At 43.6% G+C, this 20,307-nt stretch overlaps 1 protein-coding gene across 2 annotated transcripts in view; it reads right to left on the bottom strand.

Moving 5' to 3' along the window:
* Positions 1 to 582: 582 nt before the first annotated feature.
* LOC8042151 (phosphatidylinositol 4,5-bisphosphate 3-kinase catalytic subunit alpha isoform) overlaps positions 583 to 20,307 on the bottom strand; it is a 70,958-nt gene continuing 51,233 nt past the window's right edge. The window contains exons 18-20 of one of the 2 annotated variants that reach the window (XM_029985614.4): positions 17,931 to 18,082; positions 13,906 to 14,050; positions 583 to 3,535 (exon numbers count right to left, since the gene is read on the bottom strand). In XM_029985614.4, the coding sequence (XP_029841474.1) occupies positions 3,419 to 3,535; positions 13,906 to 14,050; positions 17,931 to 18,082 (414 nt within the window). In that variant the 3' untranslated portion in view covers positions 583 to 3,418. The remainder of the gene's footprint in view (positions 3,536 to 13,905; positions 14,051 to 17,930; positions 18,083 to 20,307) is intronic. The other variant, XM_042290893.1, reaches the window with a different exon arrangement.

Genomic DNA, 20,307 nt, shown 5'->3' with positions numbered 1-20,307 from the left:
ATTCTGAAAAATCTCTCGCCAAAACCCCACAATTGCCCATCATGCTTTCATTGTACTGGGTGACCCAAGGAGAGGCCAGGCTATTTAAATCGACCGCAAAATTCGGTTTCTTAACCTCTAGCGCTACGACTTTGTGCAGCGTTGCCCACAGATGGTGCATTTTTTTTTGTGAAATTTGCAAAGAGCGAATTTATCTGGTGAAAAATTAAAGAAAGAAAAAGGCTTAGCTCCTATGGAAATGCAGCAAAGCCCCCGGTCTTCAAACAATATGGCGCTGTTTCACATGGGAGGCAAAAGATGGTGCAAGCGGTTCCATAGCAGCTAAGCCTTTTTCTTCTTTACTTTTTCCTCAGGCAAGTTTGTCCTTTACAAATTTTACAAAAGAATGCACCATCTGTGGCCTACGCTGTACAAAATCGGAACGCGATAGATTAAGAAACCGATTTTTGCGGTCGATTTAAAGAGCCTGGCCGCTCCTTGGGTCACTCAGTATATTGTCATGGCAGTGCTGACTGTTGCCCCGTCATTTCCTAACAAAAATAAAAGTAAGTTACAAGGAGCATTACTCTTTGCTGCTGCTCATTTTTTTTTTTTTTTTTATCCTAAACTGACACATTAAGAAAAAAATAAGAATCACTCTTCTTATCACATATTAAGCTGGGAACCTAATTTATAAAAGTTTCCAAGCACAACAGGACCAGCAGATGAAAAAAAAGAGCATCTGGCTTATCTTGTCAACATCCATGCCAAAGATGCTTACAGACCTTTTCCAAGAAGCAAATGGAAGGGCCCTGCACAGATATGTCTCTAGATAGCACAACTGTGCTCACGTAGCAGTTCCAGATAAGACATACAGCAAACCTTTGTAATGTTCGGAAGGAATTGGAAGAAAACCCTCAGTTTCGATCTACACATGCATTAAGAATCCTGTGTAAACACGCACCACATGCACACTTTTCTCCTCTCCTTTTTTTTTTTTTTTTTTTAAGCAAGGCTCATTACAACAATCATTGACACTTGCAAAGACACTGGAAAGCACCTTCCTGTGGCACCATGACATGAAAGTACACAACAAAACGAAAAAAACAAAAGAGTGCATTTAAAGCAAGCATATGCAAGGAAAATAGAAAAAAATTGGGGCTCTGTGTTGTAAAGCAACTAAGGAACTGAAGCTATGAGCAACATTTAAAAGTCTCCTTAGAACAGAAACCACACAGGGTTTAAACCCTCATCTTTGTGCTTTGGAAACTGATACAGAATCTCAATGCCACAAAGCCAGTCGAATGGAAAAAAAAAAAAAAGAAAGAAGATCTGGCATTTTAGAAAAGGCCTTAAGGTGGCTATGATAACTTGTTTGTAGTTATATTTAATATGAGTTTCAAACTTAACTTTACAGTCTTTTCCTGATAAGGGAATTTTTTTAGCAATGGTCCTTTGTTTAACTGCTGTCCAAATACACCATTTACTTCATCATGCTTCTCAATGAAATAATATTTAGTAAAAATTATTTCCAGATTACCAACAATTAAAAACTATTACTTAAAACTGTATTTTATATTACATCAAGGGCTGTAGACTCCCATTAACAAAGATATCACCTTGTAGGAAAAACATTTCAAGTACTGAACTTCAATGAAAGTGTTCACTATTTTGTAATGAAAATGATCTGTAGCTTAATTGGCGGCAATTTTTCGAGCAGACATATAGACATTTCCACTGTGAACAAAAAAATGTGTGTAGAGGTAGCTTGTCTTCCTAAAGGAGGGAGGCACTGCAGTTTCTACTTTTATGTTTAGCAGTCAATGGTGCTTTTACTTTACGTAACTTTCAGCATTACATCTTGAGAGCAACAACAGAAACTGAACACAAATCATGATCAAACCTCCAGCAAAAGTCTCCGGTAAACGACTTATTTAAAACATTAAAAGTCTGTATCATACATAAACCTTTGTGCTACCACAACTGGTTGTTAAAACCCATGAACTTCAGTGTTTTCAAATTATTAGGACCCAGTACGCTACTAGCAGTGACTGAGCTAAAATTAATGGCAAAGGCAATAAATAAACAAGCTGTGTGAATGCCGTCATTGACTCAATTTCCATACTTCCATCCAAATCATCGATACATAATAGTAAAATGGGGGATGAAAAATATTTATGCTGATAGAATATATTGCGTGGTGAATAAAACTGCAGCCTTTCAGGAATGCCATCAAAACACCACATCATGACATTCTCTATACAGCACCAGGCTATGCACTCATGCCTATCATCGCTGCACTGCTTTGATGCGTGCCGCTCTCTTGGCATTGCGCCGTTCAGACGTTCTGTTGTTTCGACTATGTGCCGTGTTGGTATGTGCCGTGCTGTCACGTGCTGTTCCGTAACATTCCCCTCCCTCCTGTGCATTTGCAGTAATGGTGGATACTAGCCCTAAGTACCCCAAAAAAGGAATGGAACCATGAAAAACCAAAAGGCTGCTGCAAGATACATACAGGGTATTTTTTTTTTCTAGGCTTTACAGGTTTGTTTTTTAAAGGCCGTGAAAGCTACTACACTAGTGCGGTTTGTGAGGGCGAGTTATACGGCCAGGGGGTCAAAATACAGGGGGCTAATTGTCACGATAAGTAGGCTAATGAACTCAAATATGTTAACTAACTTTTTAATTAGTGAATATAAACACGTTGTTTAAATGCGAAACTTGCTGAGCGCCATCAAAAGCCGCCAAGTCAGTCCATTTTCCAAATACTTGGAGCACATGAGAAGTTTGGTCGAGTGCTAAAGTTACCACCCGTGCAGCAGGAGCGAGGCTATCGGTGTGATAACACGCCTGCGCGTTTTTTTTTTTTTGTCTTCTCTGATCATCCACATTCTCTCTCCACCAGCCTTCTGCATGTTGCACAAGTGTTAACTTTAGCGTGCTACTGCACTTTCCACGAGCTTGAAGACTTTCGAAAGCTGATATAGTAGTTCTTGACGATGCTCAGCAAGTTTCTAATAAGAACCATATGTTTATATCCACAAACTTAAAAGTTCATGAAAAAATTGAGTTAATCGTTGAATTTATCGTCACGATCAGCCTCTTATTATGTCCCAATGGCCATACAACTTACCTGCAAAGGCCGCCATTAATGCAGCCTTTCCGGCTCTCATAAAACAAACCTGTAAAGCCAAAAAAAAAAGGAAAAAGTCCGTATATTATGTATATACTAGCAAAGAGAGAAAAAAACACCTCTAAAAATGGGGAGCAAATTATTCTCTCGGCAGTGAGATGCAAAGAATGCTGCCACGTGGAGCAATGCCCGACTCTGCAGCGAGTTCCTTGTTGCTTTGTTCACCGTCCTGTACACTTGTTTTTCTCACTCTAGTCCGGCCTTCGCACACTGCTGTCTCCCGCTGTGTCAGCTGGCAGCGGCACACTAGAAGTGCTTGACACTGTGGAAGAACCAGTCCACCTTTGTCGTCCAGGCTCCGCCGTAGGCCTCAAAGAACTGGTTCTGAAAGTACTCCAGGGCTTGCTCCTCGGACTTCTCCACCTAGGTAACGGAAAGGCACAAATGGAACAGGTCCCAGCTATGGCAGCCTTTTATAGTGTAGGCTAGCATTGTTTCTCTACTTATAGCCGCCGTAGTTATAGCGAATTCCCGCATTGAACAGCTGAATCTTTGCTTGGGTAAGCTCGTTCTTTGAAATTTTGATACACAGAGCATCGTCTTTGGCTGCCTCTATACGAAGTGATGATGCGATACGTTAAGAAACCACCTTATACAAACCCTTCAAAGGGCCACGATCCGTTTTGACTCACGCAGCATTTATTTTTCTGCCAGGGAAACTAGCCATTTGATGCAAAGTGTAGCCTAAAAACACGAGACAAAAAAAGAAACAAGAAAAAAATGGCGCTTTCTCTTTTGTTTATGTCTGGGGAGTTGCCGCACACTCGAATGTGCTCGGTGCTACGTGACAAATCGGCGTTGCCGGCTGCTGCCAGGCTTATACCCAGTGAAAAAAGAATGTGTGGCAGCACACTCGGGCGCAAAAACCGAAATTCGGAGCTTACAAAACGAGGCTGGAGTGATAGGCGGGACACTGCAAAACCCCAAAACATCACCTCCACAGCGATATCTCTAACGGATGGCCGTATTTCTGGAAAAGAAATACGGCCATCCGTTAAAGATGGCCATATTTGCTTTATTCCGTCGAGCAGGTGAACTGAAACGAGAAATAGAGAAGCAAGGCCGCTTCCCCTTATTCTCAACTTGTTCCAGGAGAATCTTAATGTTACATTCTTCGCTTGACCGTGTCCTTCTTTTCCAAAAAGTATGGCCATACATTTGAGACATCAATAAGAATGACGTTTTGGAGTTTGTAGTGTCCCGTTCAATGCTTCCGAGGCCTTATTATGTGAAATCTAAATACGACTTATGGTTGTATTGTAACCATGAAAGCATGTCTCGTGAGTAGGGTTTCATCTTTTCGGTATGTAGCTATAAGTAGGGGTGTGCGAATACTCAAATTCCGATCGAAGAGCAAGCTCCCAAATAATTCGATTCGCAAATCGAATTCCTAGCATTCGGTCACTCGAATATTCAATATATTCCGCCAAAGATCCGTGGTCGGCGCGGAGCTGACAAGAGATTCGTTTTTTCTCCACAAACTTTATAGCACATAGATTTACTCATGATCGCGACACAATCTAATCTTGAATCACAACCAAAACACCCCGTTAGCGCCACTTCCAGAGGAATTGCTGGGACGCTGGGATTCCGCGCCACGCCTAATTCTTTGCACGAGTAAAGCCCCTCGTCTCGAATTGAAGCGCCAATGTAGAACACGCTTGCCACACTCACAAAAATCGGCGACTGCAAGATCACAAAAAGAAACCACGTTAACCGTGCCACTGAAACCAGCCGAGCTGTTGTCGTCATTCTTTTGGATAGAACCGCAAGCCGCAAATTCTGATTCGGAATGGAACGGAACAGAAAAGTAGGGTGCCTAGATTTGAGAGAGTTTCAGACTGTTCGATAGCCGCATTTGAATTACTAGGAACTGTGAGAAGGTGACGAAAAGACAAAAACGTCGATCGGAGAGGCGTCATCGCTGTTCCGTTTGCTCGCGCCTTCTTTCCGCACGACAACACAACACATGCGCACTTACGACCAATATGCGCACGAACCGTCTCTGTGGTTACTCAGATTCAACAGCTATCTGTTTATTTATATAAAACAAAATCCCGGGTGCCCTTTTTCTACCTTAATATTAAGACCAAGTATCGCAAAATGCCCCTTTTCTGAAATATATAAATATAAAAAAAAAAAAGACATGTCGCGGTGTCAGGTCGTGCTTTTAACGAGAAAAGAAGGCACGCGTGGCTGTAACTTTGGGTTTTTGTGACACTTAGGGTAGATAGATTATGTTTGCACCATAAAATTGGATCTTAAGTGCCCAACATCCATCAACAGCTGCTTTTCTTTTTTTCTTTCACCAGAACTTTCATACATTTGAGGTTCTGTTCTGTACGAGATGCATATTCTGCACCAGGCGCATCCTCTGCACATATAATAATCCCATTCACAGCACACTTTGAAAAATTCCTACAAATAAAATCACTATTCAAAAATCGATAATCAATATTCGGCTTTTTTTGCTTAATTCGACTCGGTATCCAATTCGATAACTGCTATTTGGTATTCGCACACCCCTACACGTAAGTGCCAGAAATTAGCCCCCTAGCAAGTAATATCTAAACTGGAAAAAAAAAAAAGAAAAAAAAACTGAACTGGAGCTGTCCTTCAATAAAAAAATTCCCGCTCTTCGCGAGAAGAAATCTTTATTTACAGTTTTATTTTGCGTTTGCCCGGAACACAGCTGCAGTGAACCATTTGGGAAGTTCCTTTTTTCCTTGGGAACTCTACCCCTTATCTCATTTCCATCTCAACACTGTAGTGGAACGTTTCCCAAGTTATTCGAGCCACAAACATGTTCACTGGAGGTTAGACAATTGCATGCCCATGCCCCGTTTCCTGCAACTTCTTGACAAGTGCTAATTTTTTGTCCAACCCCGAAGATGGACACCAAGAAAACACAGAATCACAGATTTTTGGTTCATACCGAAAAGAACACCCCCTAATTATAAGAAAAATAAACCCCAAAAACCAATATAGAAAAGTAGGCCTTTAAGTACATTGTACTTAAAGGCCGACCAACAAAATGATTTTCGGCAAGGTAGGAAAATCCTTCTTGCCACCAGTTAAGTATATAGAAATCATGCTTATTAATTAAGGTGTTTTCTTTTGTTAGAAAAGTTAACCTTTCCAGAGTTGCGTCAGCATTGTTTTTTCTAGCTTTCTATGTTTGTGTCGGCGGGGCCAGAGTGGCCGCAATGCGGAAGTGGTTCCCCTGCGGTCGTTAAGAAACGTCTCGGGTTTCGGGAGTCTGCTCGGACCGAGACCGGGAGAGCCCGCGCTTGGAGATGCTTGTGGCTTTCAACCGAATGTGCCGGTATATAGAGGGTTTTGCCGCTTGGTGTCAAATTGTCGCTTTTCGCCCGATGCAATAATTTAGCGGTTGGCGCCAGCCAGACTGGGAAAATTGCAAAGAACGACTCTACAAGGAATTTGGGTTTGGCGGTTGGAGCGCCAGGATGACAGCTTGCCGACCATTGGAGAACAGTGTACCATGTGTGAGTGGTGGATTTTGAAGAAATTGATCGGTTCCTGAGGGGAAAGGAGGCCCCTACAAGACTACAAAAAGAGTGCGGAGTGGATCTTGGGAGATTCGGATTTGGGATTCGATAGAGAGAAATTGGGGACGAGGGGTCGAGACTCTAAACGAGGCAGGATGATCTCCCAAGTTGGGACTTGTAACTAGAGTGTAAATAAATGCACATAGTTCTCTACAAGCAGTGAGTCGACCCGTCACTCAGTGACGCTCATGCCACCACGCTCCAGACCATCGGAGCGGAACCTGCCTCCCACACCACCAACGAGAGGACCACCAACAACTTTAACTCCACTTTTCCCATTTCCCCCTCTGCCATTCTTATCATGACTGGGGGGGGAGGGACGCCTTTTGTTGCTGCACCTTGGGGGCGGATAATCCCTGCTCATCCAGCCCCAACGAAAGGAGCCCCCATCCGTCAAGATACCGTCAAGAGAGCAAACATTTGTAGGTCGGGCTTTAAAAGGCCCCTGAAAAGAAAAAGAAAGTTTTTTAAACAGTCTGGTTGGGGCACGCGTAGCAAAAAATAAATTTTATGCGAAGCCGATCTACCTCTCCTCCACGTGCCCAAAATGCCAAAAGAGAAAAAAAGTGGAAAGGAGGTAACTGCCGACTAAATCACGTCTTGCGCCGTCAATATTGCTTTAAAAATTTCTTTTTCTTCCGCGTTAAAATTATTTTTTTGACACGCCTGTCTCAACCAGATTGTTAAAAAAACATTTTTTTTCCTTTTCAGGCGCCGTTTAAAGGGAAGTGCAAATAAAAAAACGGCAATATTTTGGAAATAGAAATTTGATTTTGGGTTCACTGGTGTTTTATTATTTTTGAACCTTTATATTTGAGGTATAAAAATAATTAGTGCCGGTTATGATGGCAAAATTAATGAAATACGCATTTGAAGACCTCCAGGCAACCAAGAAAGAGAAAAATCTTAACCATTTTTCTCTGCATGGTTCTTCAAATAGTGACGTCGTCCACCATCACATTTACGTTGACAAGTAAGCCTAGCCGTCTCCTCTCCATTGCAGTCTTCTGCAGCTTCAACTTCACATGGGAATTTATTAACAAAATATCATTTTCCGCGCCACAAAAGAGCCTGGCTACCTATCTACTGTAACATTCGAATGCATTTTTCTTTTGATGTAATTTTGGGGTATCCTCACAGCTTGTGCACAATAATTTTTTTCTCAATACTGTCCTATCACAACCAAATTTGGCATGCATATACTTTAGAATATGTAGAATGCAACAGTCCAGGTTTAGCTAGAGTGTGTATTTTTTTTTTTATATTTATGAAAAATTTAGGGATCATTTCTTAGTCGCTTGAAATGGCATTTTTGCTCTTTTTAATTAATGTAAAATGAAACAAGCATCAAACAGATGATTTTTGTTGTTTATTGCACTCAGTGCTTTAAAAAGAGCTAATTAGTTTATTTTACAATGCTTTTTTAAGTGTGTAGTTGTGCCTCATGTGTGTTTGTGTGCAAGTTTATACAGCCTGAAGTTAGTCTGCCTCAACAGGCGACTTGTCTCTCAGCTGTAGATGAGAAACTTAGCCAGTGCAGTACAACCGGTAGCCTGGGGTCTTTCACGTGCATCACGCAGTAGTGGTACACGACCGCACGCCGGTACGATGCTCTCCCAGATCGAAACGGGCAGGGGTAGGGATTGAGCACAGGATCCCTGCGTTCTGCAGCATGAGCTTTCGCTTCACTTGCTCCGAGCTGGTGTGCACTAGCCCACTCAGCTACCGATCCCCCTGTGCGTGCACAAGAGCACAATAACGTGGTTATATTCTGAATGTACACTGCATCCAGAACCTGAAAAAAGACAAGCTACCATATTTTTCGGACTAAAGGTCACACCCCTGTACAAGTCATACTTCCGTATATTGAGCTGACTTTGTGGAAAATTTGGTATAAAATTCGCACCTTTATATAAGTCGCACCTCCTTGCATGGTTCACGCGATGAGTTTTTTTTCGTTTTACGCACATTGGGATTGCGAAATCGGATTTTTGCGCAATTGGCTAGATTGCAGATACCATTTGACGCGCAACTTTGACATTTGGACTTGCGAGAAATGCCCATAGCACAACGCTGTCAGGTGGAGGCAATCAAGTGTTTTTCAGCAAAATGACGTAAAACATGCAAAATGAGAAGGTAATCGGCTTTATTCAAGCATGTACATGCCGAGCAAACTAGAGTTTAATGTGCCAAACACTCGTGAACCAAGTTCTGGACCACTAGGCCTAGCCTAGGCAAAGTCACGGAGACGCCGCGAGCATCGATGCGCAGGCAGATAGATAATTCTTGACACACTTTTTTGGGTACCACTAAAAGATAGGCTAACCTCAATCCTTCCTTTTAATGCAAAACCATTAACTGTCTCATGGAGCGAGCCGTGCCAAATGGCACCTTAAATCCTTTCTCCAAGTGAAGCGAGCTCCCAGCTATGAAACCAAGCGAAAAGCTAGCCAGGGGCACCTAAATTCCCCGATCCCAAAGGAATGGAGTAAAGCTGATGGATTTTCTGCTTCAGTCCCATTGGTCGGTGCGCGTTGACGAGGCTCCCATTGACCGCTGTGCATCAGTTTATATGATCGCTCACCCCATGGTGGTGCGTGTCCGTCAGCGCGCCATTAACACGGAGCGTTCAAAGTCAGCGCGCCCAGGAGAGCGCGTGCGCTGACCGGCAACGAAAAGTATGCAGCAGACGAAATAAGGGAGCAGATGAGCGGCTTGCATGCTAACGCATTCACAACTCATAAGCAGTGCTTAGGTGAACATCGAGCCTTTTTCATGCACCAACATGGCTGCAACACGGCAGATAAAAACTGCTCATAAACGTAAACTAAGAAAGATGCGAGAAAACATTTTGCAATGCATGTATACCAGACCACTTATTTTTCAGTGTTACTGGACTGAAGCAAAAGAATACAGAACCATGACTGAATTAGGCAACGTCGACCATATGCTGTCAAAGTTTTATTCTCACTGTCTTGTCTATCCACATTGAGCCGCTTAGAGGAAACCGCAAAATTTCTCACTTTTTGAGTCAGTTGTGAAAAATGTAGAAGGATGCGGCGACAGCACTGCCTCCTGGAAAAGGCAACACCACCTACGGCTACGTGGTTACGGTGCTCTACAAGAAATAATGTGCGGCGCATAAAAAAAACTATGTTGCACCGTGAATTAAAAAAAACGAAAACGCATATAAGCCACATTGTTGTATAAGACGCACCAAGAAAAATGTTTGAAAAAAAAAACCCGCGACTTAAATACACCGAAAAATATGGTATATCAAATCTAACAGTAAAGAAAAGATTAAGCACCATAAACTATTTATTTTCAATATTGTAAATAATTTTTAGAAATTGGTCGGTGCATAGGTGAGTTATGCAGCATAAATTTACGTAGAACTATGGACGCAGTTCATGGGCTCCTGCCATATGACGATGTTGGGGTGCGCAAGAAGCGAATGCCCGCGGCTCGGAGTCCGGAAGAGGCAAAAGTGCAGCCGACCGTGCCGCCATCTCTGAGTTGCATATGTGGAATCGTGTGCGATTGTTTTTAACGCTTCACCAAGTCGCAAGCGAGAGTCGCGTGAACTGCCGATGCCGCAGAGCAGTCGAGCTCGGCCGCCCGGCCGCTGTCCAGAGCTATGAGCGAAGATTGTTAAATCACGGCTGCCGGAGCGGCGTCTATCGTCGTTTCAATCAGACAGGAGTGCGTTGAGTTGAAGCGAGCAAATGAGCAAGTCAGCAGATAAGAAAGGACGTGCGTGCGCACTGCACGAGTCTTGGCAACAGTGGTGCGCCGTCAGGGAGAGCAGCGATGCAATTTGGTAGGAGCTCCGGTGTTGTGACGTCATTTCAGTGACCAAGTTTCGTGACATAAAGACGTAGTTCTATATAAAAAAATTTACCCTAATGCATGTCTCCTTAAAAAAAAAAAGTAAAAAACATTTGCAATTGTTTTGTACAAAAAATTTTTTTTAGCAATAGATACAATGTTAGACGCAATTTAGGGGGGGGGGGGGGTAGCCCTGCACTAGGCCCCGCCCGGTCCCTACAAAACGAAGCACCTTTCCTCGGCTCTCACTGGTTGGGAGGATGATTGATGTGTGAAATGTTTGTAGTAAAATTGTCTCTCTGTGCCGTAATAGTGTTTTAATCAACAATAAGTGTAGTGCTCATTAGTGACCCCGACCTCTTCAGATATGCTGTATCGTCTATATTTAATATGTAATCAGTGCGATGCTCCTACCTATGGCCAGTGCTCAGCCACATCTTGTTTCTATGTTTTGTTTTTCGTTTTTATTGTATAAAAGTTCTACTTGTGTGCTTCTTTGTATTGCCCCCACCCCTTATGTAATGCCCCTGGCGGGGCCTTTAAGGGATAATAAATGAAATGAAATGAATAATTTTACGTTTGAAAAACAAACAATATAGATAGAGTCGTTATTGCTTTAAAAAATATCCCGAGATTCCCTGCCCGCTTTGGCTTCAAAAGATAACGAGCATGGCTGCGGCGTTTGCGACATGCTTGTTTATTTTTACGAGTGTGAGTTGTTGTGCAATCACCGAGGTTTTTAGGGGAAGATCTCCTCCACCGACCTAGTTTGCAGCAAACAGCTGTCGCAACTATGAGTCTTCGGAAGCGCTGTGTGGCTGCCCAACAACATAAATATTGCGAGAATATTGTTTTTATTTCATAAGAAGAGTATTTTAAAAAATGTAGATTTCATATATGCCCTTTAAGTGTTTTTTTTTTTTTCTGTGTTTTTTTTAAGGGGGACACTACCCAAAAGGGTCAACGTTTGAACCTTTGGGTTAATATGAGTGAAGCTTGAAGTTTAGAGTATATACTGGCAGTGCGAGGTAGGATGCAGTGCAAAGTTTCATATGCATACATGAATTATCAAAGAAATTATAGTCATTTTTACCAGGAACACCCTAACATTGCTGAGGAAAACTATCGTCAGAAAACTAATGCAATACCCAACATTTCTCTTCACCATATATGCACCAAAATGCCCGGAGAGTGCAAGTGCGAAAATAAAATTTCCAAAAAGTAATTTATCCCGCTACCAAACAAGAGTTTTTCTAATGTGTTCAAAGTGCTAATTCCTCTACCTTTTCCTTAGCATCGATGGACCGAAAGTAATTAATAGAAAACTAACCATGCAGTTTAAACAAATGAAGCCTTCTGGGAAGACTCTCCAGATGGGGGTGGATTCAAATATGGCTCTTTTCAAAATCAACTTACTTTTTAAGAAATCTCTTTTTTCTTTTTCGGATAGTGTTTCACCTTAAAGTACTACTTTTAAGTAGATTTAGAAAACTTGTACCTTGCTTGAAATACATTCTCCAAGTATGTACTTGCACTAGTATTTTTCCTGGTACTTTCCGAGAAAAGTACAACACCCGACTTCGAAGTACATTCCCCAAATTTGGTTTTGTTAAATTTGTGTAACAAAATTATGCTTTGTCAACTCTGAAGAAATAGTGAGAGGGCGAATATAAAAGTTCACCAACCTATAAAAAAAAAATTATGTATCGTCATGTGAAAATGCTTTATCCTTTTTCGAGATGTCACTTGGTCATTATAACTCTGAGTGAAGCAATGGCGGCAATAAGAATGATATACAACTAAATGCCTTATAAATTTAACAACTACTCTGTAGCCACTTGACTGTATCTAATTCTTGCTGCCATTTCTGAAAATAACTAATGCACGCCACACTACCATTAAAACAATTCATGCCAGTTAAAAAAAAACAAAAAAAAAACAATTGTGTCAAAACGAATTTGTACTTTACTTAGAAAGTAATGTCATTGTATTTATAGAACTTTGCTTCAAGTACATTGTTTCCAGTGTCCTTACTACCTTACTTGAAGTATACACCAACTCATGTTCACAAACAAACCGGAGCGCCCCTAGCGGACGCCACCGGCGCCGCGCATGCGCGATGGGGGTGTAAGCAACAAGCTCGCCGTCACCCATAAGCAAACCATTGAAATGTGATGTTGTTGGCGTCGGCGTGAGTCCCCCTGCTCTTTTTCGCGTTTGAATTGTTGATTCTATGTCTTCCTGGCGATGTCGGTCTACTTGAGCGGCGTCAGCGAAATTACCGAGGCTCACTACACCGTGAACCTTCGCGTGAATAATGTGACATGTGGCGATTCATTCCGCGTGGACGCCGCAGTATGTACGCTGAAACCTGATTCGCATGATGAGATTTCGCTCGCAATTTTCAGTCGCGACGCCGCTCGGGCTGCAAAAGCGTGAACCGTAGCTGAGATGGTCGGCGTCGATACTGAAAATCGCAAGCAGAATCGGACCAAGTCAATTAGGCATAGCAAGTCAGTGATGGTCACTGGAAACAATGATCAACATCTCCTTGTATTTACTTTTTACATCGAGCCTGCTTACCAACCTTCAAACTTAAGTCTTTTGAGGCCTGCACTTACTTCTTATCGCAAGTACCGGAACAACATTTGGTCTACGGGCCGGCGTCGTCTAAGAGAGCAGACGACAAGCAGAAACGTTTGAAAGAGCAGACGACAGTTCGAACGATCAGGCGGCTGTTTGAACTTGAAGACGCACTGAACGTAGTCCGCAGGTGGTCCACACAACTTGATAGTTTTCTGGCATTCATGTTGGAACAAAACAAATAAATCTGATGACCACAAGTATCCGTGAATTCAACCCAAAGTGCTTCCCGCCCAAGCAATAGTTGTCCGAGGGCGTCTGTTTTTCCCTTTTCAGGGCATATATCCATATTCTCGGACGAACCGAGCACGTGAAAACTGACCTTCAAACCTTTCTCGACACTTTTGGTACGGCCCCAGTCCCAGCGTTTTGACGAGAAGGCAGGTTTTTGTCTGGTTCCCTTCAAAACAACGCAGGAACACACGTCTGCCATGGGGACTTCTGCCCACAGCCCCAGACCGGAAGTGCGACCGACGCGCCACCACCGCGCTGTGACGTCACAGAGATGAGTTGGTGTATGCATAACCTTTCATTTACTTTGTGATTATTTCAGGTACTTTTTACATGTACTTTAACCAACGCTGCCAAAAACATGGAATCCCACTCATGGGCCAGAAATCGAGTGGGGACCCATGCCACATGGGCGGTTTCCCCTCGGCGAGATAAAAACCCCAAAGAGGGCAGTTGCCCCACCTGCAGCGTCTTGCGCAGGTAGCCGATGTCATCGATGGACTGGAGCTCAGGTATTCCCGTGGACAGCATCATGGTGAACAGGGTGATGAGCAGGTGGGCGTGGCGGTGCAGCAGCAGGTAGGCCTTGCCGCACAGCTCTTGGAAGCTGCCAGGAAAAAGGAAACTGTAAATGACCGCACATATCGTGCTGCGATTGCTAACGCAGCTGTTGCATTGTTGAATGACATGCTTCGGGGAGATTTAATTTTCATCGGTGTGCTTTAGGAGATTTGTTTTTAGTCAGTGTGGATATTTGTTTTTGGTTAATGTGTCTTGGGTTGCCAAAGGCATGGTAGCGCTTTTTTGGACGAGGACAAAAGAAAGAAAGACAAGACAGACACGAGCGCTGACTGCAACTATTTAATCAACATGGAAATGAGGCATATATACACGCTTCGATCCTATCCATCAACCAACCCCAGGCCTAGCCGCCACTTGCATGAACTGCAGCTCCTTATCGAAAAGGTCGATAGATGCAACGCTGACACACCCCAGCCCTGCCCTTTTTATCTCGTCCGCTTCAATAATCTCCCTAACAGTTCTATTTTTATGTTTAGCGAGTACGGAGCATGAGTCGAACAAACTCATGCTTCGTACTCGCTAAACATAAAAATAGAACTGTTAGGGAGATTTGTTGAAGCGGACGAGATAAAAAGGGCAGGGCTGGGGCGTGTCAGCATTGCATCTATCGACCTTTTCGATAAGGAGGTGCAGTTCATGCAAGTGGCGGCTAGGCCTGGGGTTGGTTGATGGATAGGATCGAAGCGTGTATATATGCCTCATTTCCATGTTGATTAAATAGTTGCAGTCAGCGCTCGTGTCTGTCTTATCTTTCTTTCTTTTGTCCTCGTCCAAAAAAGCGCTACCATGCCTTTGGCAACCCAAGACCAATACCAACTAGCCCAGCATACAGCATTGATAGCTAATGTGCTTTAGGATATTTGCTTTGGCAGCTTTGCTTTTAGTACAATAATTATAGGAGATGCGTAAGATGCGCCGGAAAACGTTCTAAAACACCGAAATGGCAGTGATAGCGGCTGCTGTTTCGGGGCTGCTGCCCAGTGGAGGCTAGCTAGGTGTGGGCAGGCAAGAGGGAGAGAGTGATGTCGCATCTTGCCCAGGGTTTTTCCCACAATGGGCAGGAGTGGCTTTACTGCCCATTGCTCTGACTGACCGCCCACTGCTCGATTATGACGCAGGACGATGATGCAATTTGGCCCGCGCACATGGCTGCAAACTGTCGTACTCGGAGGCCCACGCGCCTCCATGTTAGCCCGCGTTATCGCATCACCGACTGTTGCTACTCCTTCAAACGAAGAGAAAGTCGGCAGTAAGGGGTATGTGCTTGGCTGAGAAGAAACACAAAATAAACAGACGTGACTAACGCGCACCGCACAACAGTTCTCTCCGCAGGCGGTGAGCGGCGGAGAGCAGAGAGGACTCTTTTGCTGCTCAATGTTTGCTCGTGCTGTGGCTTGCTTTATTTTTGCCTCTTCGCTCGCTCCCCACTTACCTTCCCCGTTTTTATTTTTTCAAGGCATTCTGGTCTTTGCTTTATCACTATGGCGTGGCATCACTCACAGGGCCACACCAAGTGCATTCTGTCAGCAAGCTAGATTGTGCAGCATTGCAAACTACTACTATCGCCCTTTACCCCTCCTCTCTCTCTCTCTCCTCTCCTCTCTCCTCTCCCTCCCCTCCCCTCCTCCTCCCCCTCCCCTCCCCTCTGCCTGCCGCCCCCCCCCCCCCCCCCCCCCCCCCCATCCCACATGGTGGTCATGTCCACCCCTAAAAAATTCTTGGGGAGAACCATGGTCTTGCCATAGATGATGTGGTTGCATGAAGGGAGACGGCAACGAAGAGAGTGATAGCTTGGCACCGGTGGAGTAGCGCACGCCTCGGAATCGCAGGAATTTTTGTGTGAGGAGAATTTCACCGTAAAATGGATGCACAAATTGTGCGTGGGTGCAAGCCTAATGGCAATTACGAAGCCATTTTCTCGCAGAAATAACCGAACCGGATTCTGCCAACAAAGCTAATGCGACATTTAGAATCCCTGTGCCATTAAAGGTACTACAAAATAGGTAATGGTAAAGAACCACATACTCTTCTTTTTCGTGAGGTTATGTCGTGACGTGCTTCGAAAAATGACTGTACTAGGTGAGGTCTATATTCCACTTGTCATCACGAATTTCATACTTAGTGCACATGTTACTACAGTAAAACCTCGTTATAACAAAATGGGATATAACAAACTAATGGATATAACTAAGCAATCATAATTCCCCTTGCATGCTAATAGGGAAGTAATGGACATTGGCTATAACAAACTAATGGTTATAACGAAATATTTACGATCGCTCCTTCAACTTTGTTATAACGAGGTTTTACTGTATCGTCCTCGCTCCTAAACAAGCTGTATTTCCAGTTTAACCACTGCTTTAGCAGATGTGAGCGATCTAGTGACGCATAACTATGAGCCAAACAGTCCCCAGTATTTGCGTGATTGTTTAGAGGGTCTGCAAGCTCCTACACAGGTTTACTGCATCAATGCTGGGACTAGGAGGGGATCCTCAACTGACAGTAGACGCAGACGAGGGTTCCTCATCTGCGTCGACTGTCATTACATCAGTACCCTCACTATATCGGTAAATACTTCAATGCCTGTTCAATGCCATTAAAGCATTACTTCAGCTTTGCTATATCTACCTCAGTCGTTACTACCGTGCACACCAAAAAAACGGAATCGCCTTACCATACCAACGGCATCAATCAAAGATCACCAGCACTTCGAGAACGCCTTAGCTAATCTTGTAATAACTAGAAGCCATTTTACTGTACTAACAAATAGTAAATGTGCCATTACCTTATGACCGTAGACTGTAACCACTCCTATCCGTAATGTCTTAAAGGAACCATGAAACGCTTTTCCAACTTTTTCCTGTTTAGCTTTCCTCCTCAACTCATAAATTGCGCATTCTACCAAACAACTCAAGAAGACGGAAAAGGGGGAGTCCCCTCTTTCTCGTAATCTCGTTTGTGTTCCCGGGCACAGCAATTCTCCCCATAGAAGATTAGCCCGTCGCTCAAAATTCAGACAAAAATTGCTTTCCCCACCCTGTTCACCCCGAAGCTGACAGTGCTGTGGAAGCTATGTGCTCGTTGGGCCAGCCACACTTTTGCCACGTGATCACGCTCTCTCGCGCATACCCACGCGCAGAGAATGAGGTCAGGCGGCTGATTGGTCCGGCAAGCGCGTAGCTTCCACCACAATGTCAGCTTAGGGGTGAAGGGATTAAGTGAGGTCCGGTGCCATGTGACGTGCGTTTGAGCCCGGTGACGCGCTGCGTTGGCCCGGTGACGCACTGCGGGGTCCGCGGATGTATCACAGTGAAAAGGCAGAGAGCTTACGAAGGGGAAGGAGGTACGAAATAGTCCGCTGTGTTTTCAAATTTTCGCACCGAAAGTCAGGCTTTTGACTTTCTACCTTTTTTTCTTTTGGCCCGCAGAACGATGTGCTATTAGTAAAATCCCAATATAAATTGATTTATTCCAGCCCAAAATTTGTTTCATGGGCCCTTTAAGTTCTCAAGGTATTGAAAATAGATCAATAAACAAACATCTTCATCACACTTCCACAGACTATGGACTGGCGCAGAGAAAGAGGGAGCAAGCTGTTAAGAGCTCAGTCAGTTTAGGCGACTCATTTTTTGATGCTTGAATAAGCCGAGCTAGATCCAAACACCCAACGCAGTCACACTCGATTCGATGAAAGAAAACTTAATTCAAAGTGGGGGAAAAAAAAGACAACCAAACTTTCCACCGCCATTACAATCATTATAAAATACTCGCACATTAGTCCTGGCTATTCATCTCACAGCCATAACACGGCTTCTCATAAAAAAAGCTTTGTGGACCAATCAAAATGGCAGATTTCGTCTGTCCAGGAATTGCCCTTTGCTCTGGAAGACAAGAACTATCCTTACCTCTGGAATTCCTTGCTTTTCCTGGGGTTTTCTTGTCCCTTGGCGATGACGTGGAGGAAGTCTTCCGTGAGGACAAAGGGCACCCGCTCACGGTTGATGCCAAACTTCTTCTTGAAGTGGCCCAGGAAGTGCCCGAAGTCAATGTGAAAGATCTGAAAGGGAGACACACACTGGTCACCTCACCTTCCACGGGTGGAACTCTTTATTACACATGTCGTCACAAAGTGCTTTCCAAAGAGCAACCACCCCTAAACGAACTTCAAACGTTTAGTGACTCGACATTCCAAGACCTTAAAGAGCAACTCTGGTTAAATTCAAAATTTCTAGGATTACGGGTGATAATTGTGTCAAAACCACTAGTATTAAATGGTTCTATGCCATTCCTTTTCCAAAAAGCTAAATAGTTTTCTTGCAAACTTCCTTTAAATGAAAATCACAAAGCAAAACCGAAACCTTGCCCATGGCAGGCAACATTGGTTCAGCTCGTAAACTACTGGACATCACGTGGTACGGAGAGTCATCAACGAAAGTAACGGACGACGTGACGGCATTGTTGGCCCGACACAGTTGCACCCCACACTCTCTTTTTTCTCTCTTGCCCTCGTGCTCCGCACCTCAAAAAGTAACAAACAAACAGAACAATTCTTCCAGTTGTCGAACGTTCTGCGTAGTGTGGACTGTGTCCACACAGTGGCGTCGATTGCGCAGCTCCGCGCATTGCCCACAAGGTTGGGCGGATTTTGGTGACCGTGGGTCGTTGGCCGGTTAATAAACCTTTAGGTAGAATAGCATCGTGATATTTGACGTGCAGGTTTTCCAGATTGTACGACGTAGGACTGCATTGTTTTCTTGACGTCAAAATTTGTCCGGAGTTGCCCTTTAGGGTGGTTCATTGCAAAGGAAGGAATGCTGGATAGGTTTCCCAAACCTTCGAGTTTCTTTGAACTACGGTGGGACCCCGACCATTTGGTCATTATGAAACGAGCTAACTTGTAAGCTAAAGTTTTCGTCGAAGGTGAATTTTAGGGTTAGGTTCTACTCTAATAAATACCGCAGTGTAGCTCTATAACTGTACAACAAATCAGCACAAAATCTCTGGAATATTTGATATGTGTAAAATATTTGTTCTCCATAATCATTCTTACAGGTGTCCTGGACGACGACCAGTGGTATGAATATACCAATAAAGAAATAAGTATGGCAATACTAAATAGGACATTTCATAAGCAGCCTTTGTTGAGAGTGCTTAGGGTTGTATGAATATTAAAAGTTCCCAATAGTACACTTGAATAATACGCTACATTCAACATTCATTTGCTTCGAAACAAACTTTAGTATTCATACTTTTCGAAGTGCTGGCTAAGTCACGGTCATAACAGGTTAGTTAGACCATAGCCTCTTCTATACTCACAAAGCCTGGCAGTTCGACAATAGAGCCATAGAGTGCCCGGTCGCAGATTTAAAGAAAGAGATCTGGTAGCAGAGAGCATTTCTTGGGGAAGCTGGTATTCAGTGCACAGCTTTTGCAGCAGTGAGGACCCAAACATGGTTTTCAAACTCGACGAGAAAAGAAGCGGTAGCGCTAGGAACGTGAGGAGCACGAGCGGACATTTCATCGCTCAGGAGAAGTGTGTTTGAGCGTTTCGCCACAGTGGGGCGTCCGTTACATGACTCTCCTCTCATCCGTTGTCTGCCGCTCCACCTTCTCACTTTCGGCGGCCGCGTCTTGTGGCGATCTGCCAGGCTTTGTCAGTATAGAGGCGGCCATGGTTAGACCTATTGAGTGCGCTTCTCACCGAGCACCGGTGCATTGCGGAGAAGTGATAGCAAAAGAGCTAAAACCACAATCCTGCAAATCCTGCTTCACCACAGCACAGCTGTATGCTTAGTAGAAAAGCACACTTTCGGAGCAGGCTTCTACATGTACATGCATGATAATATTTAACAATAAACTAGAACTTGGGGGATGTTGAAATCTACCTTGCAGTAAAATATATAAAGCTGAAAGACGGCTATTATGCAAGGATATATGTATGTTAGGCAGCAATGTCCTGACAAGCTCTATGCATCACTGGTCATGCTTGTTTTCCTTTCCCTTTTTGGTTTTAAATATTTATTTTTTAATTGGAGATTGAAGAGGTTTGATTAATCCCCTTGATTAGGTAATATTGGGTCACTATTGGTTTAATTTTACATAAAATTTGTTACTTGCCACTCCTAAGTAAGCCTTATAATGTCCAAGGGCAGATTTAAGAAATTCTAATTACATTAAAAGTAAATGAGCTTAGTAGTGCACAAATGAAAGCTTGTGAACAACACTAACGAACAGCTCCCTGCTCATATAATTCAATGTTAACCTATGTGTTCTGAATTATGG

This window comes from Ixodes scapularis, unplaced genomic scaffold (genome assembly GCF_016920785.2).
Source record: "Ixodes scapularis isolate PalLabHiFi unplaced genomic scaffold, ASM1692078v2 PGA_scaffold1__304_contigs__length_218370807, whole genome shotgun sequence".
Taxonomy (NCBI): Eukaryota; Metazoa; Arthropoda; class Arachnida; order Ixodida; family Ixodidae; genus Ixodes; species Ixodes scapularis.
Note: the sequence above shows the minus strand (reverse complement) of the source record. Positions and strands in the feature narration are given on the sequence as shown.